Source organism: Rhipicephalus sanguineus, chromosome 4, assembly GCF_013339695.2.
Source record: "Rhipicephalus sanguineus isolate Rsan-2018 chromosome 4, BIME_Rsan_1.4, whole genome shotgun sequence".
Taxonomy (NCBI): Eukaryota; Metazoa; Arthropoda; class Arachnida; order Ixodida; family Ixodidae; genus Rhipicephalus; species Rhipicephalus sanguineus.
In genome coordinates, this window is record NC_051179.1 from 72,004,749 (window position 1) to 72,028,439 (window position 23,691).

A 23,691-nucleotide genomic window follows, 5' to 3' on the forward strand; every position below is an offset into this window, starting at 1 on the left:
GTACTTGCATTATCCCAGTGCTGAAAATGTCCACCAGCATTGAAGCAAGCACACCTGATTACTGCAGTGATAGTTCCATCTTTGCCTCATTGACCTTTGTGCCACCAAGGTGTTGTCACTGATCTGGTGATTCATAAATGCTAGGAAGTTTAGAACTAACTAAACGTCTTTATTTGCTGCAACATGGTGTCCTGTGTTCAGATGGCTCGAAGTGAGATGACACTGTGGCGGCAATGTCAAAAAAAAGTTGGTTTGACAAATACCAGCAATTCAAATTTCTCGTTTTCCAGTTTGGCCATTGTGATACTGTGGCACGTGAAAGCATTGTTAAGTTTAAATTGACTATTTTCCATACTACTTTTTTTTTTCCCACATGTAATGTTCAGTTCCAAGTTGTGCAACGCTGTCCTTAGGCAAGATTGCACAGTGCTTTGGGGTGACCTAAAAAAAAAACGCCAATTTTTGCAGCTTCGTTGTATTGAGGTCTGACTACATTGTTTTCATCGTGCGGCTTTATTTTTGGCCGCTCGTGTCTCCAAAAGCATCTCTCTGGTGAACAGTTTGTGATCGGCTTTCTCATCCTCTTTTTGTTGCAGTGAAAATCGGCGAGCGGCACCCAGATCCAGTGGTGGAGACCAGCTCTCTGTCGAGTGTGCAGCCACCGGCTGTGTGGTATAATCTGTCTATTCCCGAAGAGGTCATTGACCGTGCTCTCCTATCCGCACTTCAGCTGGAAGCAATTGTCTATGCCAGCCAGCAGCATGAAGTGCTACTTCCCGACGGGAGCCGGGCAGGGTTCCTCATTGGTACGCACTGGCTGTCTACTGTGGGCCTTTCCTTGTTGTGTACTGGAAAATATGGTTACAAATGGGTGTTGTTACCCAAGAGAGTGAGGGCCGATGTGGCAGCATTCTCTGGGTCACTTACCCTCAAGGCTACATAAACTTTCACGATATTGAATTCTGATTGGACTTTCTCTGATACAGTTAAAACTCTGATCTAACGAAACCTGATTTTACGAAGTTCGCAATTTAACGAAACAATTTGGATTGCCCAGCAAATACCCATAGGGCTCAATGCTATCATCAACCCTAAATAACGAACTAGCTTGGCTGCCAAGCCCGATTTAATGAAGTTTTTCCCAGAAATGCTCGAGTGAACACAGACTGGCGATAGCATTCTTAAAGCAGTTCAGAGCATTGAGGAAGGATGGGTCTTTGCCTCTGTAGTGAGCATGGCTGTAACAGCTAGCTCTTTCAAGCAGTTCAGTGCACATTGGCAGCTTGCTTGCTGTTATGTTGCTTGTCTTCTGCGGTCAGTGGAAACCCTGGGCAAGCAGAGATGGCAGATAGCTTACAGTGGAACTATGTGGGTTGGCTTCTAAAAGTTGCCAAAGTATAAATAGGGGAACCCTTGTCTGCACAGGCCATTTACTCAATTAAATTTGCAATCGTTAAAATGTATGCAGGTCGTATTGCATGTGTGTACATTTAGATTGTATGTTAGCATTCATCAGTTGTAAAGGGGTAGGTACGTCAAGGTGTGTGATAATTTGGCAAATCGAAAAAGTTTACCAGTTTTACGTTTGTGGTGCTTCAGTGAAGTGGCACCTGCACTGAAACATGGGTAATATTAACTTGAATGTCGGTGCTTTGACTGCGATATTGGTGTGGTCTAGGCAGTGTTTGTCGCTTGTCTGTGACTGTGCAGATACTTAAAGTTCTACTACAGGCCTGCTGTTGATCATTGCATGCATTTGTAATCTTACAGGAGACGGTGCTGGTGTGGGCAAAGGCCGAACCATCGCAGGGATTATTTATGAAAACTACCTTTTGGGTCGCAAGAGAGCAATCTGGTGAGCTGGCATCTCCTCTTGCCACGGCATGCAGTTTAGCTGCATATTGCATTGTAGAAGGTACAGTGAAGGCCATGCATGTAGACTTCTGGCAAATGCAGTATAGTCTTGATGGTTACAATTCCTCACAGGGGGATGCAAAATATTTCTATCATATTTAATTTGTGTAGTGAAATTTTGAATGATCTGTAGGCTAGCCTAATGAGATTTAAATTCGATTCAACATCGGCCCCTCAGAGATCATCTAAGAAATTTGGGCTAAAAGTTGAATTGGGCCTTGCAAGGCTCTGACTTTCCCTTGCCTGCAAGCATGCAAGGTTATTCCGTCCTGCATAGTACATTTATATCAGTTTTCACAACTGTGCACTATGGTTTGGAAGGTTACACATGCAAGGAAACGCATTAAATGGGGGGACATGGGTCCTGAAAATTTCTTGAAGACTTCTTTATCGATTGAGATGAAACTTGCTGTGTTTATGTATATTTATGTGCAGATTTCAAATATGCACTTATTTTTCTAGTATATGTAATTTTTAAAATGTCAAATACTTCATACATTTTTCGGAGCAAGATTTTTTCAAAACTGAGAGTTACAAAGTAAATAATTGCATCATAATGACCTGGAGTGAGAACTGAATGTAAGGAAACAAACATGGATGTCCTAAACCTATTTCAGCAAAAGTTGTGATATGTCGAACATTTACAAGTGAGTCTATGTCAAGCTGGGATTTAAGTCGCGAATAGTTACCATAATTTTTGTTCAAATGGGTCTAGAACAACAGGTTTTGTTTTCTTGCATACAGTTGTCATTCAAGGTTATTCTGATATACCTACTTACTTTGTAACTCTTTCAGTCTAGGCAAACCATATCTCCCAATGTGGCACATGGAATGGATATTTAAAAACTACATATTCTACTAGAAAAATAATTAGCTGTGCGAATAGCAAAATTTTGGGTGCGAAGCGAATTCGAATAATAAAGATTAAGTGCGAATCGAAACGAATAATTTTCGAATATTTCTCAAACATTTTTCGAATACTTCAAAGTGAACTTACAGAAAAAATTTGCAGAGAATCCCTAAGTATGTTCTTATGAGATAGCAACATGAAAGTGTTTCTTTTTGCTAGGTTGATGAAGCGCTGGCAGGGTCGTGTTTCATAGTTGTCTTATCAAGAATGAGGCAATGTAGAGGCCGAATTGTATTTATGTACATGATTTGGTGCAACCAAAGTGTTGCCGGCAACATTTTACATGTGATAGGCAAAGATGCCACTTGCTCAGCCTCTCCTCTTCTTTCAACTTCTGTGGAAGCCCAACTGATGTGGCGGACAAGGGTGTGCTCCCTTCAAGTCCGGAGTTCCAAATCTGCCTTGTAGACGTCGATATATAAGAACATCTGAAATTTTGGATGCTAAAAAGCTTCGGCGTCCGATTTTTCTGACTTCCTGTCCAAATTTCAGGTCCAAAACAACATTAATTGAGCCCCCACCTCTGCCATATCTTTCATCTCCATGTTGGAACCAGCGTTTTCTCGAGTTAATACATTTGCGACCGTAGCGGAGTTTGAAAGGCAGCTTTACATTTGCGACCGTAGCGGAGTTTGAAAGGCAGCTTTGCCACACTATGGGGGTGTGATGAGGTGAAGCATATTGAAAATCTGTAGGGGTTATTTTCAATTGGACATTCTCTTGGCTAAGTTAGACCGTAACGGAGCTTGAAAGGCAGCTTTGTCGCAATACGAGAGTGTAATGAGGTGAAGCATGTTGGAAATTTGTAGGGGTCACTTGCAATCTGACGTTGACTGTATTTGTTTTTGGGAAGTTCGAATAGTAAAATTGCTGTGCGAATCGAATTGCAAACACTATTTGAAAAATATTCGAAACTTCAAATACTCGCACACCGCTGAAAATAATTGGATACTTGCAATTGGCGCACAAATATGCATAAACTCAAGTTTATGAAATTTTAAAGAATTAAAAAAAAATAGTTTTCATGCACAGTGTACCCCCTTAAATTTGATGAAACATGGTTGTTTTGATTTGTTGTGGCATAGATAATTTGCTGTACTGATCCATGCAATTGCAAGCATGGTATGCATTTGTGAACATAGCCTTGATTTTGAATTTATGTATTTGTTTAGGGTAAGCGTGTCCAATGATTTGAAGTACGATTCCGAAAGAGACCTGCGGGACATAGGTGCTGGAAAAATTGAGGTTCATTCTTTAAACAAGGTAGGAATGGTTGTTCTCTCTTTTTGCATGCACAAAGTCGAGCACTTCACAGTCGCAACTGAGACTACAACTTTGCATCTCAAGCAAAAATAGTAGAGCGACATACCTAATTTTATATTTAATCCTTTGAGGCACTTTGTACGCATTTGTGTGCCACTTGTTGTTGCTAGTTGTGCCGGCTAGTGGCTAAGAAAGAGCAAGATAGATTGAGCTCCTGCGTAATCATTGCTCCTGCGTAATCATTGTGTCTTCAATGCGTGTTGCTGCACATGATCACTTTGCTGAAGGCTCTACCATGTTTGACAAGCCATTTGACGTGCAACTTTGCGTGAGCTATATCAAAAATACAATTTTTGTTTGCTTGAAGTGAGTGCTACTGAAAACAAAATTGTACTGTATTTCTAGCCTGAGATTTGATACAATTAGGCAAAAAGTAAAGCATGAATGACTTCAGGATAGATTTTTAATTAAGATTAATTCCTGAAAAGCATACAAGTAAACACATAATGACAATGATTTTGTTGCAACGGGATATCAACTGCCTTGGAATAATATTGTATAAATTTGACCAATTTCACGCTTGAAGGGGTTAAGGTGTACATATTTGTATGCAAGCGTAACTGCGGTGGAGAACTCGCCGTGAACTTGGAAATTCCCCACTGTAGCATCGTAGTTCCCAGTAATGCAGCAGAATTGCTTTTAGGCAAGTTCAAATGAAATTCAAAAGAGTTTAGTACAATTGCAAGTAGATCCTAACGAAGGCATACTGAATTTGTAGTGGCTTAAGTTGATTGCTTAGTTTACCACAAAGTCTGCCTAAACAAAGTTCTCGAATGGAATCTTGTATTTTGCTACTTTGTAAGAAGTGTGCATGTAAATGCTTGGGCTCTTTTTTTTCTTGTTCTAATCTTGAAACTTATATGAAAAAATTGATTATTGCGCTATGTTGTGTAAAAAGATCCATCTTCAAAGAGATTGAGTATGTGGGAGCTTTTGTTGCGTAACTGACTGAAGGTTATGCAATAAATTGTTATTGATAGATTTATCGATCAGTTCACTTGGGATACTTGTAAAGTACAAGGCGGTGTTTGGGCATTGCAGTTCAAATACGCGAAGATCTCCTCCAAGGTGAATGGCAGCGTGAAGAAGGGCGTCATATTTTCCACGTACTCGTCTCTGATTGGTGAAAGCCAAGGTGGTGGCAAGTACAAGACGCGACTCAAGCAGCTCCTGCATTGGTGTGGCGATGATTTTGATGGAGTTGTATCCTTTTTTTACTGGTTGAGTAAGACTTGTTGCTGGGTGAATTGGTTGATGTCAAAGGGATACATATTAGCGCAAGGAAACAAAGACTTGAGAAAGAAACACAGTAAAAGCTCCTAATTCAGATTTCACGGGACCAGGAAAAAAAAAAAATGTCCGAATTAACCAAATTCCGAATTATTGAAAGTATAAAGGAAACTATAAACAAGTGTGTATTACGTCAACAGACTTTCATTTTCTCAATAAATAGTAAATGCTGTACTTACTTTTTATAAGAGAAGCGTAAAAGCCGCAGTTTTCGTCATCCTGCCACTTCTTTCACTGTGCTACTGTGGTGCAAGACCCCCATGTCTAAATTAGCCTGAAACGTGCTCTGACCCCCGCCACTGTGCTCACATGACGATACTTCTTTTTTTGCCGGTGAACGAAAGTAGTTTGTCGTAGCCGCTGAAGCCTTGGTCATCAAGAATGCGATTGTGGATGGCGACTAGGCCTTTTTGAACGCCCGCGTCCAACGAGGTGCCACACGCGGTAGTGAATGCAAATAGGCGTGAAGCGTTCTGGCTTTCCTGTCGTTACCGTGTGATTTGCTATGATGACGATGGCAATGCGGACTGCGCAATTTCACTTGGCCACAAACGTCGTTTTTCGCTCTTTATATGTGCGGTGCTTTTCACTCAGTGCACTCCCAAGATCGTCTGAATGAACCGGGTTGCGACCAAGTATGACCAAATTAACTGGAGTTTGACGCCATTAAACAATGCATATGATGGCTGGGACCGAAAGACACATCCGAATTATCTGATTTTATGAATTAACGAGGGTCGAATTAACGAGCTTTTACTGTAGTAGGAAGCAGAAAAGTTGGCAGGCTTTGGAGTTATTGGAGGCTTTTCATATTAAGAGAGAGGCACTTGTAGTATTAGTGATACTGCTGTCTGTCTTCTTTGAAAATTAGATGTAACTCTTTACACTTATTACATTTTACCGATACTGGCACACACATGCACAAACTCTTGTATTCTGCTGCCTTCACTTTTCGAATAAACAGTTGAACTTTACCATCCAACCTTTCTGCTTCCTACTGTTTCTTTATTGAGTCTTCGTTTATTTGTTTGCACTAATATGTATCCCATTTCATAACTGGTGTTTTCAGTACTGTGTGGTGTGTTATGCTTGGACATAAATGCCTTCAAGGCTTTCATACAATATATTGTTATTGCATGCTTGCTAGCTCTCTTGGATGTTCTGTCTGGTTCACGACGTGAGTTTAGAGTGCACACCCATTGGTACAGGCATCTGTGCGTCTGTGCATCGAGGTGGAGATACCGCCCTCTTCCAAACTTGTACGCGATCATAGGTGTGTGTCAAAATGAACCCCAACTAGTCAATTAATCCAGAGGCCCTGCTACGGCATGCCTCATGATCGTGCGGTAGTTCTCCAGAATTAGTGCTTTTTTAATTGTTTTTTTTTTTTTTTTTTTTTTTTTTTTAACGGAAAAGTTTGACTTGTTCATGCATAAACCTTCTATCAGAATTCTGATGGTGGAAGATTGCGAACGGGGTATTTCGTTTGAATGACTGTATGCAGAAAAGTTCTCTATGCTAGCGAAATTGCCACCTCTACTTTTCGCTATTGTAAGTGACTTGCAAGGTGCGTGTGTTCCTAAATTCGCAGTGCCTTTTATAAACGGTATTGCTGCATAAATGGAACAGCTTCCTCTAGCTTGATTGGTTTTTTGTTTGACTGCTGCACCCCTCTACATCTTTCACAGTGACCAGAACTCCTGTTAAATGGAACATATCTTTCAGATTCCTCCAGGTTCTATTGAGCGAGATCCTACTAGCATTTGTTGTGTTCCTTACAGTTTCGCTGTGCAGTGCTAGAATCTTTTTTGGCCTCCTTGACTTCATGGTCAGATTGTATTTGACGAATGCCACAAAGCCAAAAACTTGTGTCCTGTGGGCTCCTCCAAACCAACCAAGACTGGTCTCACTGTGCTTGAACTGCAGAACAAGCTTCCCAAGGCACGAGTGGTCTATGCCAGTGCTACAGGTAATGACTATAGGATTGCAGTTGCTGACCAATCTTTGCCAAGCAGCATTCTTTTTAAAAGCCTTATTAAGGGGAGACATGGGTCTTAAAAAGTGGTTTTTTAAAAGTTGGGTGAATGGCATGAAATTTAAAACACTTATTCAGCTTTTCCCACAGATTCAAAATATCTAAGTAGATTTTTAATAGCTGCATTAGAACAAAAGATATGCAATTTCTAACACATATTTAAGCATATTTCTTACGGGGATTTTTGGCAACTTTGCTTTGTCAAGCACAAAAACAAAGTATGTGGCAAGATTGCCAGGAAGCTGGTCTAGCCGGTGATGCTATTTATTTTCTTATAATGTTGTTCACCCAATCATAATTCTCGATAATCAAAAATAGTATGCAGCAAAAAAATTTCACTCACATTTACTTCTATTTATTTTGCATTCAGAGTTTGTTGATGGCAATCGGATTAGCATCACCGGCTAGACCAGTTCTCTGGCAGTCTTGCCACATACTTTGTTTCTGTGTTTGACAAAGCAAAGTTGCCAAAAATTCCCGTAAGAAATATGCTTTTAGAGATCGCACATCTTTTGTACTAATGCAGCTACCAACAATCTAATTAGAGATTTGGAATCTGCAGAAAAAATTGGATAAGTTTGTTAAATGTCATTCAGTTCACCCAGATAATAAAAGAAATAAAAAAAAGACCCGCGTCTCCCCTTAAGTTCAGAGTTTAGATATTCCTTCGTGGCAGTGCCACCTACTGCATTATTTCCTTGAACAATAGCAGAATGGAACAGTAAAATGTACGGCTGTGATGTTATACCAGGTGTGTGTTTCTTATTGACTACCATGCTGCAGTGTTACTCATGTTTTGTTATTTATTCTTTGCCAGCTCTGTCTGGGCTTGTCCACAGCCTCCAGTGTGTAATAAATCAACAAAAATTATGTTTAATTGCTAATAAAGTTTTGAACCGATGCATTGTGCCGCAAGGAATGGTTCCATGATGAAGACAAGCTGAGGCAGTGTGCATGCACCTTAACTTTTGAGCCACTCTTGTTGGGCTTTCTGTATTGAGCCAGACATTTATGAGGGATGGAGTATAGCTACAGCAGCATAGGTGTTGCATAAAAATGAAAGTAGATGCTCGCGTTTGAAATAAACCTAATTTTAGACCGCTGTCGCGTTGGCTTTGCTCTCTCGGATGGGTAAGACTTCACGGTCTGCGAGGGTAACTCGTCGCCACAGTTGAATCTGTATTTTCACTGCAGGTGCCTCCGAGCCAAAGAACATGGCTTACATGACTCGCTTAGGCATCTGGGGTGAGGGAACACCGTTCCGGGAGTTCTCAGATTTCATTTCAGCTGTCGAGAAGCGAGGCGTTGGGGCCATGGAGTTGGTCGCCATGGACATGAAGGTGAGCCTTTCCTTTAGAATGCAGAGCTTTGATAGGTTTTGCTCTGGATTTCAATGCACCTAATCGTACTGAGCAGCTGACGGTATTAGGCCTGTTGCGTTCACCTGTGCTACTCTGATTCTGCAAAAACTAAAAAATAGTATTCTACGAATTTGTTGGCTACTGGGAAGGATGTCTCTTCCTGAACAGTTAACCTGCTGTGAAATTGTGGACACTGAATTTAGAAAGGCCAGGTGGTCAGGGTTTGTTGATGCGAGTGGGTTCACATGCCAGCAAAGGTTCAAGTTGTTAGCACTTGTCAGAATCATATCTTTGGGCATTGCAGAGTTCTACTGTAATCAGCTCTGCCTTAGAAAAACGCAAATATTGGCCATTCTTTCTTGTTTGGAAATGGAACTTGTTGGTTTACTGTTGCTTAATGATCAATATGATCACTGTTTAAACTTGTGTACAGGCCGCACTTTTTCTTTTTTCGTGCGGGAACTTTTTGGCTGCAGCCCACACCCAGTGCTCTTTTTTTTTCTTTTTCATTTATTTATTTATTTAGAAACATGTTATTTCATGTTAGGTGATGATCACACCTCCGAATTCTGTTGTCAAAATTTAATTTAATTGCGATGTGTCTGCCTGTCTACCAATCATGGCAGTCTCGCACTGTGCCTACAATGCTGATACAATCAGCGATAATCTCGTAAGTGTTGCCAAAAGCGATTTCTTGCCAGGTGCGTAGGCCGTCTTCTTTGGTCATAGCGGCACTAGATTAAGAAGTTAGGTCGTTGCAGCTGCTCAAAAAACGCTTTGTGCTGGAGATTGCAGGTTGCATTGTAAACAGGGCAGTGCGACATCATTTAGTGGGTGCGTTGAAAAGGCGATTGTGGCTGTTAATAATTGAGAATAACTTTTTATTCTCAATTATATTTAATCCGAGAAAGAGGGGGGCGGCCCTTACGCCAGATTTATGCGGCATTGTTTGGGCACTGCACTAGGATAAAGCAGCTCACCAATAGCACCATTTCTGTGTAGTGGCATTATTTTCAATTGTGTCAATTATGGAAAGCACATTGCAACAGCATGAAAACCACTGCGACTCTTATGTGTCTTGAGGCTTTTGTTGTTGTTTGTGCATCATTTGTGGGGACCAAGAACGTTTTCCCTCTGCACCTGTCCCCCACCTAGCGCATTGTGCCGGCCTTGCACACCTCAGTCGCCGAGAATCACCATTAATCTGCAACATGGCAAGCCATGCTTCTACCTTCCTGGCGTCAAGATGTCCCGACTGACGCTGCGCATCGCTCTAGCATACGTCACTGTGTCACGGCCTTCCTCATGGGCCGCCAGTGACGACACCCAGGCCCCCTCTCCACCTGAGCTCCCATCTGTCTGGAGCCTAGTCGTCGTGGGAGAGATACTCGCAGGCCTGTAACGACAAGGTGGCACACTGCCTTAGCAGGGGCCTTCTCGTTCTTGCTGTCGGTGGGCCCTTTTGTGTGGTTGCCGATAGCGCTGCAGGCAAGCATACTCGATCGGTCTTGTGGAGTTACCCTGTTTGGCCCGCAATCCGTGACTGTCACACTGTGCTGCATCTTGGGTTAATAAACCCGTGTTTGTTGACTGACATCTGGCCTCGAGTGCGTGTTCTGCATCGTGTCGGAGAGTAGACGAATCCAGCCGTATCGTCTTTGCAAGTGCCTTTTCTGTGCTGTGTCGGAGAGTCTTCGTACATTGTGGCGGTGGAGGAGTGTCGCATTCCATCCAGGTCACGCTTGTAGGGTAAGCCTCGTGCAAACCGATTGCCACATAACTGGTGCCCAGCGTGACTTCCTTCACAAATTTCGAGCAAAACCCGTCTATGGTATTTTGAATGAATTTTGCCAGACCGTCACAGTTATTCATGGTTGGATTGCTGGGGAAGTAATATTTAGTTTGCAGCTTTTTCGGTAAGCACTTACCAAGTTTTTGTTTTGCCTTGCAGCTGAGAGGCATGTATATGGCTCGCCAGCTGAGCTTCGCTGGTGTATCATTCAAGATCGACGAAATCCCTCTGGCGAAGCAATTCATCGCCATGTACAATGAATCTGTGAAGCTGGTACGTTTTCATCTTTATTGAGTTGTTTTACATTGTTATCGAATGTGCTGTTTGTAAACCATCCTCACTCTCTTGTTTTGCGTGTGTTGTGCATTTGTGATGAGATTAGTGCTGATTTATATTAAGTGCAGCATTTCCTCCTTGCAAAGCCTGCCTGGAAGGTTAAGATATAATTTCCCGGAAAATAGGTGACAGTATTCTCCTGCTTCAAAAGTGAACCCTGCCAACATATTGCTGATCTGCATATGCTACCAAGCAAATATATCAGCCTGTATATCAAGAACTGTGGTAAAAATGTCGCTGCATATCAGACTTGTACACATTACAGAACTCTTGCAAGCTGCTTGGTGATAAGTGGCACTAAACTTTGTCACAGCAGCCGTAAAATTTGCTGTAAAATTCGCAGCAGCCGTAATATGTGTGCCGAAAGACATGCTGGATGTGTTGTACACACACACAATAAACTGCAGCTGCAACCTTTCCAGCTTTGCATCTCCACCAGTTCCATGGTCTGGAAAGTCATTGGAAAGTAATTGCCTGCTTCACCTAACACCTGGTTGATGGTGGTCATTGCAGCCTTGTGCCCCTCTCTTAGTGGTTGTTTGCTGTCGTGCAGTGGGTGGATGCTCGTGCAATGTTCCAAGAAGCAGCTGAGCTGATGGAGGGCGATTCGCGCATCAAGAAGACCATGTGGGGTCAGTTCTGGGCCTCGCATCAGCGTTTCTTCAAGTACCTCTGCATCGCGTCGAAGGTGCCGCACGTGGTGTCCCTGGCCAGAGAGGCTGTCAAAAATGACAAGGTGAGCAATGCATTACTCTGTGGTCATGAGCGTGCATTATCGGCAATTCCACCTGCTTTACTTATTGTGATAGGGTCCTTTAGTTTATGTGGAGCTTATGCATACTAGGAGAAAAATCTTGCCTGTTTCTAATTGTGTTATACCACCGGCGTTCTATTCCTTCGCACAACTCCGGCCTTTGTGTTCTTGTAAAAGGACATAGGAGAACCTGGCTCATGTGGACGTTGTAGAGGTACTGAGTGGTAGGGAGCTAGCTGCAAATTGCGTAGCCAAGTCCCAACGCTGAACTTCATGACCTTCACTTTGTTTATTTGGCGCACACACACAAGCAGGCAGGCTTGTTTAGGGACCTGTTAAGTGTCTTGGTTCCAGAGAATTGCCATACTAGAGTCTGAAATGGGTCGGATCAGACGCTTGTGGTGAAAGGGCTGAACACTTTCAATGTGGACATGACGTAAGACGTTAGCTTTGTCGGGATTAAGGCTTGCCCGCTGCCATTGCGCAGGTTTTTCTCCTATTTCTGCCGTCCACATGTCCAATCATGTGGGCGCTTACCTTACGTTGTCCCTTCCGAACGCTTGGCCGAAGAGCGATGCAGTGCCACGATGTGCTCGGCGCCTTTGTCGCTCGAACGCACGTGTGCAGTGGCACGCGCTAGTTCACGCGAGGCGACGGCAAACGCGGCCCTGTGGCTCGCTAAGTCCGAACCCACGCTAGTGGCCGTACTCTGGTGAGGTACGTGCGCACTACAGCTTGTTTCTTTCTTCCTTCAGTGCGTGGTGATTGGCCTGCAGTCTACGGGGGAGGCTAGGACACTGGAACAGTTAGAAGAACAAGGCGGTGAACTCTCGGACTTCGTCTCTACGGCAAAGTGAGTGCAACTACAAGAATGTTCGTCTGCTGTGCATGGTGCGTGCAGTCACCTGTCTGACTCTATCTTCTGTAGCTATTCTTAGTGCTGCGGGGAGTTCACATCACTCTCATTCTTGTCAATAAAAGTAAAGTTACTGTAAATTATCGTATAATTCTGAGCAAGTGACACCCCCTTAGCAAGTCAAAATTACTGGCAAAGTGTATGTGTGAGGGGGGGGGGGGTATCCTGGAATGGCACCAATATTCAGAATGGCGGTGATAACCTTTTCCTGCCAGAAATAAGCAGAACACACATAGACCTACTCAAGACTCTTCTGGCTCCCTTGTTCACCGCCTGGTGCATTGCAACGCCAAACCGCTGCTTTCACCAACTCCTAAAAACAAGAAATACAAAGGAAACACCATCAGACCGTGGGGAGCATGGCATGGAAGCACCTCTGATGATGAGTTCATGGTGACATGGCATTGGGCAAGACGCAGATCTTGCAAATGAATTACCTTTGCTAGCTGCGTGTGCCATAGCTACAGTCTTTGAATTGCAAATGCAAGTTTTGAAGGCCATGTTTTTGTTCGAGGGAACCTGGAAAACGTCATGTGTCGTGCACTAAGTTCGGGGTGCGATCATTATGTGGAAAAGAAAGAAAATATCGCATTTTGACGATAAAGTTTAGGTGCAGGATTGGATTGGATTGGAAAGCAGGATTGGATTGGATTCTGGCACGCCAGTGTTGCCTGGATGTACTGTGTACACAGATTTCGGTGGGGAGCACCAGGATGGGGGGGCTTGCTCGGAATATACGGTAGCGTGTTGCATGTCAAAGAGAACGATATTTGAGCAGTGTGAGCAGTGTGTGCCTGTAAAGCCACTGAATGTATAAGTTGAATGGTGGTTTCCCAGATGACCCGCAATGTCAGTGATGCCTTTGCATATGCAGGGGAGTCTTACAGACTCTTATCGAGAAGCACTTTCCGGCACCCAACCGCAAGAAGTCGCTGAGGCTTCTGGGGCTGGGTGGCATTGTAGATGACCCGATCCCCTCGCCGCCCCCGTCTTCTTCGACGGGGGGACACAAGCGGAAGAGTGCTCGACAGGCTCGGCAGGGGGTGAAGCGCTACAGGGAGGCTTCCTCGGGTGATGACGATGACAGCGACGTTGAGGTCAAGAGTGAGCCGGAGAGCGACTTTGAGCCGTCTGTGTCCAGTTCAGCAGCAGAGGATTCCGAGGGCAGCTCGGCTGTCGAATCGGATGCAGAGGATGACTTCAACCCTTTTGGTGATGACTCGGACAGCGACGGTGAGCACTCTTTGCCTGTGCCGCCATCTTATTTTGAGCACCCGTTTCTCTTAATAGCTAAATTGCAACTTTTACAGTACTCTGAAAATTGAATTCTCTTAGTTGAAGTTTTTGCGATTCCGGACTCCTCTGAGAATACTGTTGCAAAGGATTCCTCAGAAAACTTGTGTGCCAAGGGTAGGATCCGTGCTTTGGGATTCAGTTTTCTTTTGCACGCAGCAGCCTTTTAGAGGAACGTTGAGGCTGATTTTGTGCAACACACTCAAACCTCATTACAGTTGAACCCCTTTATAAGAGACACTGATATAAGAGACACGTGGGGTATAAGAGACACCAGTGTGCTACATGAAAGTAAGGGTTGATAGGAAAATGCATAACTTAGTACCCTGCCTACAAGAGACGCCTCATATAACAGGCAAGAATTTCTCCCCCATGCGTGCCTCTTATAAAGGGGTTCAACTGTATAACAAAGTCACACCTGCCACGAAAGTAACTTTGTTATATCCGAAAATTTGTTATAAACGTTTATTTGTAACACGTAGCTATGAAAAGACTATTCTTCACATACTTCGTTATATCCGTGTTTGTTATATCGAGGTTTGAGTGTACAGTTAAACCTCGTTAATACTTACCTGCTGAAAACACTGAATAACTATGCATTAACCACGAAGTACAAATTTGCATCCCCTGATGTGCCCTGCGCCATCACAGCCAGCAAAGAAATGCAGATCGGCAGCAAATATTGCCTAACGTACCCGCTACGAAACCTTTTCTTTCTTTTTACCAACGTGCAGAAAAGATTCAGGTTCTCGCACGACCAAACGATAACACGTGGCGACGCCAAGGAGCATTTTGAAGCTACCGTATAAACGCGTGTAAGGGCCGCACCCGTGTAAGGGCCGCACCCCGTTTTTTTGAAGTGCATATTCTAAAAAAAAAAAAATCCGCGTAAGAGCCGCACCCACACTTTCCTCAACCAATACGTATTCAAAATGCGCGCGCGCGTAAGCTTCTAGGCGTAGTCAATAGATGGCGCAAGGAAACGCAACCATCATCATCGTCACCAGAGTATATAGATATATATTTTTGGATTTTATTCGTGTTAATATGTTCGTGAAGTGGGCTAAAAATTTTAACTTTTTATTAGTATTCATAGACCCGCCAACTAAAGGTTAAAGCAGGATTTTATCTTTAGCTTCTCACATCTCTATACAAACGCGCTATCGGCGCTATCCATATCGGCATTAGCATCACCAACTTTTGCATGGCGTTCGCGTTGTTCGGTTTTTGCAGATCAGCCAGCCGTTTGCTGTAGTTTTCTGCACTGTTCGATGACCTTCGTGCTAGCTTGTTTTCTACTCGGCGTTCACGTTTTGGCAAGATGGGCAAGTACCTGAATAGCTACACTGCTGGCTATAAGTTGAAGGTGATCGAGTATGCTTTCGAGCATGGGAAACGTGCCGCCGGCAGAAAATTCGACGTTGACGAGAAATGTGTTCGACGCTAGTGTGCTCAAAAAGAAGCCTTGCGAAACACCAACAGCACTAAGCGCGCTTTCCGAGGAGAGCAGTGCAAGTTTCCCGATTTAGAAGAAGACTTGCTCCGCTATGTGACTGAACTGCGGAATGACGGTCTTGCACTCACAACGGACATGCTGCGTTTGAAGGGACTAGCCTTGGCGACTGTACTTGGGTGGATCCCATCTGCGTGGAGCTCGGTGTCGACGGACATTGTGTCCCGAAGTTTTAAAGTCGCCGGGATATCTAACAGCTTGGATGGCACGGAAGATGACTGCATGTGGGGTGACGGCGCTTCGCAGCACACCATCTCATCTCGGACTCCAGGTCTGAGGACTCGCCGAGTGAGATGATTGAGCACGTATGTCGCAAGAAATGTGGTATACTGCAATAAACGCTCTTCGTTCGCTAACTGGTGCGTTTTTACTTAAAAAAAAAAATGTCGCGTGTATGGACCGCACCCTGAAAATTGGCCCTCATTTCTTGAAAAAAAAAGTGCGGCCCTTACACGCGTTTATACGGTATTACAGCGTCCGGAATACACAGCGATAGTAGCAGATCGTGGCACAGACATGCACACATGTATCGTGGATAGCCAGTGTGTGTGTCTGTCCGTTCTGTCACAGTGTCAAAAGCGAAAACTGATGCAGTTTAATTGAAACGCGGTACAGCCGCGTGGAGCCGATTTTCCCTGGCTAGTTGCATGCAGCGCGTCGCCACTCGGCTCACTCTGTCACTGCAAGGCCGTACGCACATTTGATGTGTGAGTGTTCTTCGCACCTAGTCCACTGCAGACCGTGCACAGTTGGGGTGAGTAGCTTATTGGGTTAAGGGGGGAAGAGGCACTTTGACATGAAGCATCTTTTTATTTAAGTTAGGATGATGAAAACTTCGGTGATCATGTATTTACATGTGTAAATACCAAATATGAACTCAGTTTTTATGTAGCCGTTATGACAATTTTTTTAATTAATCATTCATCAAAATTTCGTTTAATCACTTTTTTAATAAATTAGCTACTCGGATCCTGCTGAATTAAATGTCATTGCATTCTACAGTTATCAAAGAGTGCAATAAGCAAATTTTATGGTTCTAGCTTTCCTACAACAAAAGTTATGAAGCTTTAAAATCCGCCATTCGATTACAGAGAAAATGTATTTTTGTTATTTTCTCTCTTGTAAAAACTTACGCTTTTCTATAGTAACATATGACACTTTGTTGCACTCGCTAAACATCCAGCTTTTCAGTAATACAAAAATGATCAAAATCAAGTGTACCAAAGCTGAGAAACGCTCGCTAAAAGAATGAAAGGTGGCCAAAAAATTGAAACTGAGAAAAAAGCAAAAAACAAAACTCTGTATCTTCAAGGAGCGCTACACAAGTAAAAATGCTTTACTTTGCAAATAAATGCCTTAGAAGACACCAGGAGAGTAGCTTATCACATTTTCCAATCGAAACGGCCCCAGTGCCTGTCATTTCAAGCAGTTTGTTGATTGCGGAGAAGTCGACGGTGCCGTAGTTAGCCGCCGACGGGTCAGAGCCCTCGCACGCTGTTGCGAGAGTGCGCAGCTTGCGCTCGCTAGCGGAAGTTGCCGATAAGCCGGAGATATTATCTTCAGTCTTTTCCGGCTGTTGCGCACGATCGGCGCTAGTCAAGAACGTCGTGTTGATCCTTCTACCACGCTTCCTATCACTGACGTCGTCGAGGCGGCCGCCGACACAGGTGAAGTCGGCATTTCGACCGATGAATCGCGTTCCGCCACCACGCCGTCCTCCGCTGGATGCGCTTCTGATGCACCCGAGCCGTGATCTCGCTTTTTTTTTTTTTTTTTTCGAATTTATGAGCGCTGCGCAACTTTCGATATGGCTTCGCCACGATCAAAGTTCCAAAACGCGGCCGAGAGCGTAGGCCTAATTCACTCCCGGCGGCTGCGGCGCACTTCGTCTAGCTCGCTTGGCGCCGTGCCAGCAAGCCGCCGCAACATGCAGTCTTTGTTGAGGATGAAAAAAACACCTGCTCCAGTTTCTTGCCAGCTTGCGCGGGTTGGAACTTTACGGACGTAAATCGACGAGGACAACACAGTTATACTACGGCGACATCAACTTGCCGCTTTGCGTGCACTGTAGCAGACAGCGCGGGAGGCCCGACGAATCGGAAGGCGTTGTTTAGTCACGTGGGCTCACTGTGCCAATAGGCTCACGCGGAGGGACCTTTTTTTGGCGTGGATTTTCTACGTGAATTCTGAGTGGACGGAAACAAGGGCGGCGGGATATTCAAGAAAAAGCGCGGCTCTTTCGAATGCGACCAAGATGGCTGCCGTAGGTAACGTAGAACGGCAACAGCGCGGCGCTGAATAAGCCTGTTTTTTACGCGTTCATCGCTAAAAATTTAGCTCGCTGATGGCACATAAAATGCTGTCACGGCTAAAATACTGATCTAAGACGCATGAAAATTGGCGAGGTTATGCATCAGTAGCGGCAGAATCCAAATAAAACATTTTCAAAAATTCGATTTTTTTTCTGATTTTCGGTCTCAAAGACCCGCTTCCCCCCTTAATGAGGCAACGGCGAGCTTCCTGCCAGCGATGTACACTCCGTGTCGATGTTTTAGCAGTCCTGGCAGCGGATGAAGGCACGTTTGGGTTGTCACCTGATAAAAGCGTGCGGTATGGCTACAACAGCACTATACTTGCTGTACTGTAGGCGTGTGTTTGGCATGATAATGTCAATGCAGGGTGGTTTCTCGGTGCCCTCGACGCTCATCAACAGCGAGCTGCTTTTGTTTCTACAAAATGGCATACACTTGAACGCGGCTTGGCACCTTGTGTGAGAGGTCCCTTAAAGTTTTCCTGAAAACGCTTGAGCACCTGGTAAAAAGCGTTGAGCATTGCGTGAAGGTGAACAACTTCATCAGCCGTTTCTCTGCCAGGATGAAGGGCCTCTACATTTGTCTGGCCAATGGCGTGCTTTGGGGGAAAAAAAAAGTGTATTGAGCGTTGCGGGATTAAAAGCCAAGTATACTGAATGGGCTATTTTCTTTCAGATCCCTGGGCAAGTCGTAAGAACAAATCTAAAAATAAAAATAAGAAGCAAAAAACCAAAAAGAAGAAGAAGCACGAGAAGCCTACGAGGAACGGTAAGTGGGCGAATGTGATATGCACTCCTTGAAAGGCCCCTTGCTAGGCACGGGCATTGCAGATACTAAACTGCAGTGCATATTTTGAGCAGTGGTATTGTGTCTGGAAAGTATGAAGCAGCTGCGTGACATTGAAGAAGTCGACATTGCAAATGGAAGGCTGTGCAGCCTTCATTGCTGCAATCTGTTTAGCCTAGATTTCACGAATTGTTAGTGCAAATACACTTGCTGTTAACGAGTTTTCACCATTTGCGATTAATAATTCTGTGGCTGCTGTGCTGTTTGGTTCCGCAGGCGCCGCTCCGCAGCCAGTAGTCCGGAATGTGCCCACTGTTGACAGCGAAAAGAAGGCAGCAGCCATGAAGCAGGAACTGCTTGAGCGGCTGGAAAACCTCGGGGACAAATTGCCTCCCAATACACTGGACCAACTCATTGACGAACTCGGCGGGCCCGAGAATGTCGCTGAGGTGGGTACTGTCAGTGCTTCTGGATGACACAGATTTAACACTAAATGAAGCCTAGGTATCAGTCACTATGTACACCTTGTCGTATATTGGTGCAGATATGTGATGCCTTCTATTCAGCTACTTGATCTGTCAGTTCTATCGTAAGGCGTACACTGTGCATTGAACTGCATGTGTTTTTCATGTCTGTTGCATCGAACAGCACATTTAGCAAAGCTGACAGAATATTGCATTTGTAGAAATGAGTCACGTTACACGTTTTGGTGACAGCCAATTTATGTCTTGGTTTCCTTGTGTTGTTCCTAAATTGTGGCGTATGGGTCGGAAACCGTGTCATGATGTTTAGTGGTGTTCTGGATGAGGCCATCAGATGAACGCCATCAGATGGCAAAGAAAAAAAAAACTACAAAAAAAGAGTTCCTTTGACGGGAGTCGAACCCATGACCTCTCAGTCTGCAGCAGTGGCTGGCGGACGTTTAGCCCACTGAGCTATTGCCAAACACGTTGCGGAGGCTACATGAACGCGCCTTTTATATTTCACACTTTCCGCTCACAGTGCTCTTGGATTGATGGATGGATGCTATGTGCGTCCCCTTTATAACTGGGCGGTGACATCTGTGCCACCAGGCTCAAAAAAAGATTAAAAATGCGCTGTTGCTACAACCATCCCATTCGGTGCGTTTCCGATAAAAGTTTATTTTCGTCAACGCTTTAACACACCGTGAGGTGGCAGCTTTAACCCAAGCCTCGCTTATAGCATCCATCCATCCATATCGAAAAATAGCTCTCCGACGCTCTCTGACTCCCGCTTGGCTGTCGGACAGCGTTCCCCGCTCGCCCTGTGAGAAATAACGGCCAGGCTAGAGGGAAGACACGACGCGCGTAGCGTTTCTCTTCGCATTTCACGGCGCTTTGAAGGAGTGCATATCGAGTATCAGTGTTTATTATGTGCTTGTTGATGCCATCTTTGCATGGGATTTGCCATGTGCGGTGTCCACGTATATGTTAAAAACTTCAGCTACCGAAAGTGTTAAATCATGATCACGGGCATTAGTCGTCGGTACAAAGATGTGCCACTAGGCGTCAACGTGAGTGAGATGCGTCCACCATCAAGCGGTGCTATATCTGCCAAACAACAGTAGACATTATAAAAGCTCTCATATACCAATGCACTATAAACAATAAACTACTTCTGTGACGACACGTTTCACTTTTGTGTTATACCGATTCCTATGATGGAGGGATCAGCCATCATTCTTTAATGAACTTAAGCCGGCAAAAAAAAAAGCTCCTTTAGCTTCCGTTTGGCGAATTATCACGTTGAAAAGGTGTGGTGGCGTGGAAGTACACCTGTTGTGGCTTCATTCGACTAACCCTATGCAACCATATGGGGGTTGGGATGTGGGTAACGTTTAGTTATATGTAATGGCTTTATTGCTTTACCACAGCGTTCAAGGTCATCGTAAACTGAGATCGATAAATTTAGCTTTTTTTCTTTTTTCATTTTTTAAATGAAGGGTGCCAAATGTCTTTGACCTGATTGATAGAGATGTGTTGTGTGTGTGTGTGTGTGTGTGTGTGTGTGTGTCATTCTGCAAACTACGAAGATGCACTAAAACTAGCATTCTGGGTGATTCAGTGGACATTGGAGATTGTCCTTACTGGCAAAGTTGTGCTGAGCACAATCGCATGTAGTGCGGCGGGCACAATAAGGTTTCTTTCATGGCGCATGACCAAGCATTCGTTGTGTGTTGCAGATGACGGGCAGGAAAGGGCGCGTGGTGAGCACAGACAACGGTACAATCCAATACGAGTCTCGGTCTGAGGTTGACGTGCCCTTGGAAACTCTAAACCTTACTGAGAAACAGAGGTTCATGGATGGTGAGAAGGTACGTACACTTGATGTGGTTTTGTGAACTTGTTGTATTTGTGGCATTTGCGTCGGTGATGTTTTGCTGCTGGTTTTAAGGTCTTGTGCTCTTTTTTTATATAAGATTGGAACCTTTCTCACCTGAACCGATCAGTCACATTTGGGCCCACATTCACAGTACTGTGCTCATGCTAAACTCTTCATAACAGTGAACGACAGCCAGTCATTGTCAAGGCGTATTAGCGACTAATGGCAAAGGAGAGTTTTGAGCAGCAACCTTCGCGAATTCACGCTAAGGTTGCTTGCCTAATCAGGTCATCTTTGGGTGTCTGTGTGAAGTTGCGTTCTCAGTATTTCGACATGCTCAGTATGTGCACGTCAATGGTGACAGTAAAGTGAACTTAAGGGATATTACAATCAATTCTTGCAATGCAGCAACGTGAACCTAAGTGATTTTGAAGCCGGGTCCCTGTAAGAAGTGTTGAGCTGCGCGTGGTGTCTGAATGAACTCCCTCATACCTGTGAACCTTTGCAGCACATTGCCATCATCTCCGAGGCAGCGAGCTCTGGTATCTCGCTGCAGTCGGACAGGAGAGCGAAAAACCAGGCTCGCAGGGTCCACATCACCCTCGAGTTGCCCTGGAGTGCAGACAGAGCAGTGCAGCAGTTTGGTAAGGCAGCAGTCTTAAAATATACATGTGGTGTCTACTGAATTGAAGGAATTGAAGACATGGTCTGCCTCCGTCCTTCCAGGCCGAACACACAGGTCAAACCAGGTGAACGCCCCAGAGTACATATTCCTCATTTCTGACTTGGCTGGCGAGCGACGATTTGCTTCCATCGTGGCTAAACGTCTCGAGAGCTTGGTAAGGATTTGGCTCGTCTATTTTCAATTAAAGTTAGAGCTTGATGCAAGCGAGGTCACTTCATTATCTCGTTTTTTTTTTTCTTTCTTTCTTTTTCTTTGTTCCTGTATTCAGGGTGCTCTGACCCACGGCGACAGAAGAGCCGGCGAGTCCAGGGACCTTTCTCGTTTTAACATTGACAACAAGGTGCGCCATTTTTTCCTATATGTTCCCCGTATTCCTGAAACTGGAACAAAGAAAGGATGGCTCATTTGACTGTTTCTTGTGCAGTATGGCCGAGCTGCCCTGGAGACCATGATGCGTGGCCTAATGGAGATGGAAATCCCGCCTCTAGTTCCACCACCCGAGGACTATGAGGGGGATTTCTTTGCCGGTCAGTTTACACACCTCGTGTCTCGCGCAGTTCTTGCCTGTAGGCTTCTTCATTGTGCAGCTAGATTTCAACTCATTGCATTTCAATTTCTTGCGCAGATTGCCGAAAAGCACTGGTGGGTGTAGGCTTGGTGAATGAGGATGAATTCAGCAAGATGCAGACGCTTGACAAAGACTACAACAACATGAGCAAGTTCCTGAACCGCATCCTGGGCATTGAAGTGGAGCTTCAAAACGCAATGTTCAAGTACTTCACGGACACCCTGGACGCCATCATCTCCGAGGCCAAGAAAACGGGCCGTTACGACCTGGGCATCTTGGACCTGGGCACGGCCGGCGACAACGTGAAGCGTGTCAAGGTGGACGAGTTTATCCGGAATCACGCCACTGGCAGCGCTAAGACGGAGCTTCACACTGTGAGTGTCGAGCGTGGACTCTCTTTCGAGGCCTCACAGGACATCTGGAAGGAGCTGACAAGCAAGGACGAGGGCTATTACCTTTCCAACCAGGTGAGCCACTCCTTACGTGTTCAAGCACGATGCCCTCTCGTGCGTTGCGTCGACGTGAAAACGCCAAATGCAGTGAAATTCTCCGCATTATTTGAATAAAAATACCCGTTTATAGTAGTGGAGTTGCAGAAAAGGCTTGGTGCAAAACTTTGTATTTTATGTGGCGTGGAAGGATTACAAGACACGATGCCCCCCTTGCTGCATTGGTTCTCTTTATGTCCATTGGATGCCACACCACTCTGAACCACTTCATGGTATGTCATAAGACGTTACCAAATCATGCAGCTCAAATCCAGTGGTGCAGATGCGGTGCCACTCTAAACACAATGCCGTGGTGCCGACTCTGTGTGGGCCTCAAGCTTTGTCCACTCATTGTGCACTGTCGCAAACCACATTATGATCAGTTCCCGAGGTCCGCTTGCACTAGTGCTTTTGCCGATGTTGCCTCAATATAAGCAGCAAAGTCGGCTTCAGATCTTAATCAACCACTGTTGCATTCATTCCTGCATTTGTGAACCGTTTCTAAAGGCATCCATCGTTGGCTTTTCTCTGGGTGCGTGCAGGTGCGTTGTGGGAAGAAGACAGCAGTGCTGGCTGTTGCGGACCAAGCGCGGAGGTCAAAGGAGAAGAAGGAAAAGCTGTTCCGGCTGTACAGGCCAAACACGGGCCTCCAGGTCCGCCAGGAGAGCCTCAATGAGCTGAAGAGCAAGTACAAAAAGGCAAGTGCTGTATGACTCCTTCCGCGGCTGTTTTGTTGCACTCCCCTCGAGACTCGACAACCTCATCAGTGCTCTTGTGCTTGACCTGCATGCAGGTTACCCCAGATGAAGCCCAACCCCATTGGCAAGAGCAGTATGAATCGTCTGAAAACACGTGTAGTCACATCTACTGGTAAGTACCCTCTAAATGCTTTTGGAGCTCTTTCATGGGCAGCATGAAATTAGTGGCACCCTTATGGAGCAGCAGGACCCTTATCGTCGCAGAATATTTTAGATATACCTACATGATGAGGAGAACAGAGGTCTCTCATGTTCTATTAACACATCTGCTACTAGCAGATGCTGCAGCAATAAGCCCTGGTATTAATGTTATT

The 23,691-nt window shown here is 44.8% G+C and overlaps 1 protein-coding gene across 1 annotated transcript in view; it reads left to right on the top strand.

Moving 5' to 3' along the window:
* The window catches only part of LOC119390240 (protein strawberry notch homolog 1), a 39,549-nt gene that overhangs the window by 13,037 nt on the left and 2,821 nt on the right, over window positions 1-23,691 (top strand). The window contains exons 5-24 of the mRNA XM_037657811.2: window positions 597-806; window positions 1,771-1,855; window positions 3,997-4,087; window positions 5,189-5,350; window positions 7,271-7,406; window positions 8,667-8,812; window positions 10,785-10,898; window positions 11,515-11,697; window positions 12,471-12,568; window positions 13,506-13,864; window positions 18,425-18,517; window positions 18,812-18,984; window positions 20,739-20,870; window positions 21,387-21,522; window positions 21,605-21,717; window positions 21,832-21,903; window positions 21,988-22,090; window positions 22,189-22,598; window positions 23,162-23,317; window positions 23,413-23,489. Coding sequence (XP_037513739.1) covers window positions 597-806; window positions 1,771-1,855; window positions 3,997-4,087; window positions 5,189-5,350; window positions 7,271-7,406; window positions 8,667-8,812; window positions 10,785-10,898; window positions 11,515-11,697; window positions 12,471-12,568; window positions 13,506-13,864; window positions 18,425-18,517; window positions 18,812-18,984; window positions 20,739-20,870; window positions 21,387-21,522; window positions 21,605-21,717; window positions 21,832-21,903; window positions 21,988-22,090; window positions 22,189-22,598; window positions 23,162-23,317; window positions 23,413-23,489 — 3,049 coding nt within the window. The remainder of the gene's footprint in view (window positions 1-596; window positions 807-1,770; window positions 1,856-3,996; window positions 4,088-5,188; window positions 5,351-7,270; window positions 7,407-8,666; window positions 8,813-10,784; window positions 10,899-11,514; window positions 11,698-12,470; window positions 12,569-13,505; window positions 13,865-18,424; window positions 18,518-18,811; window positions 18,985-20,738; window positions 20,871-21,386; window positions 21,523-21,604; window positions 21,718-21,831; window positions 21,904-21,987; window positions 22,091-22,188; window positions 22,599-23,161; window positions 23,318-23,412; window positions 23,490-23,691) is intronic.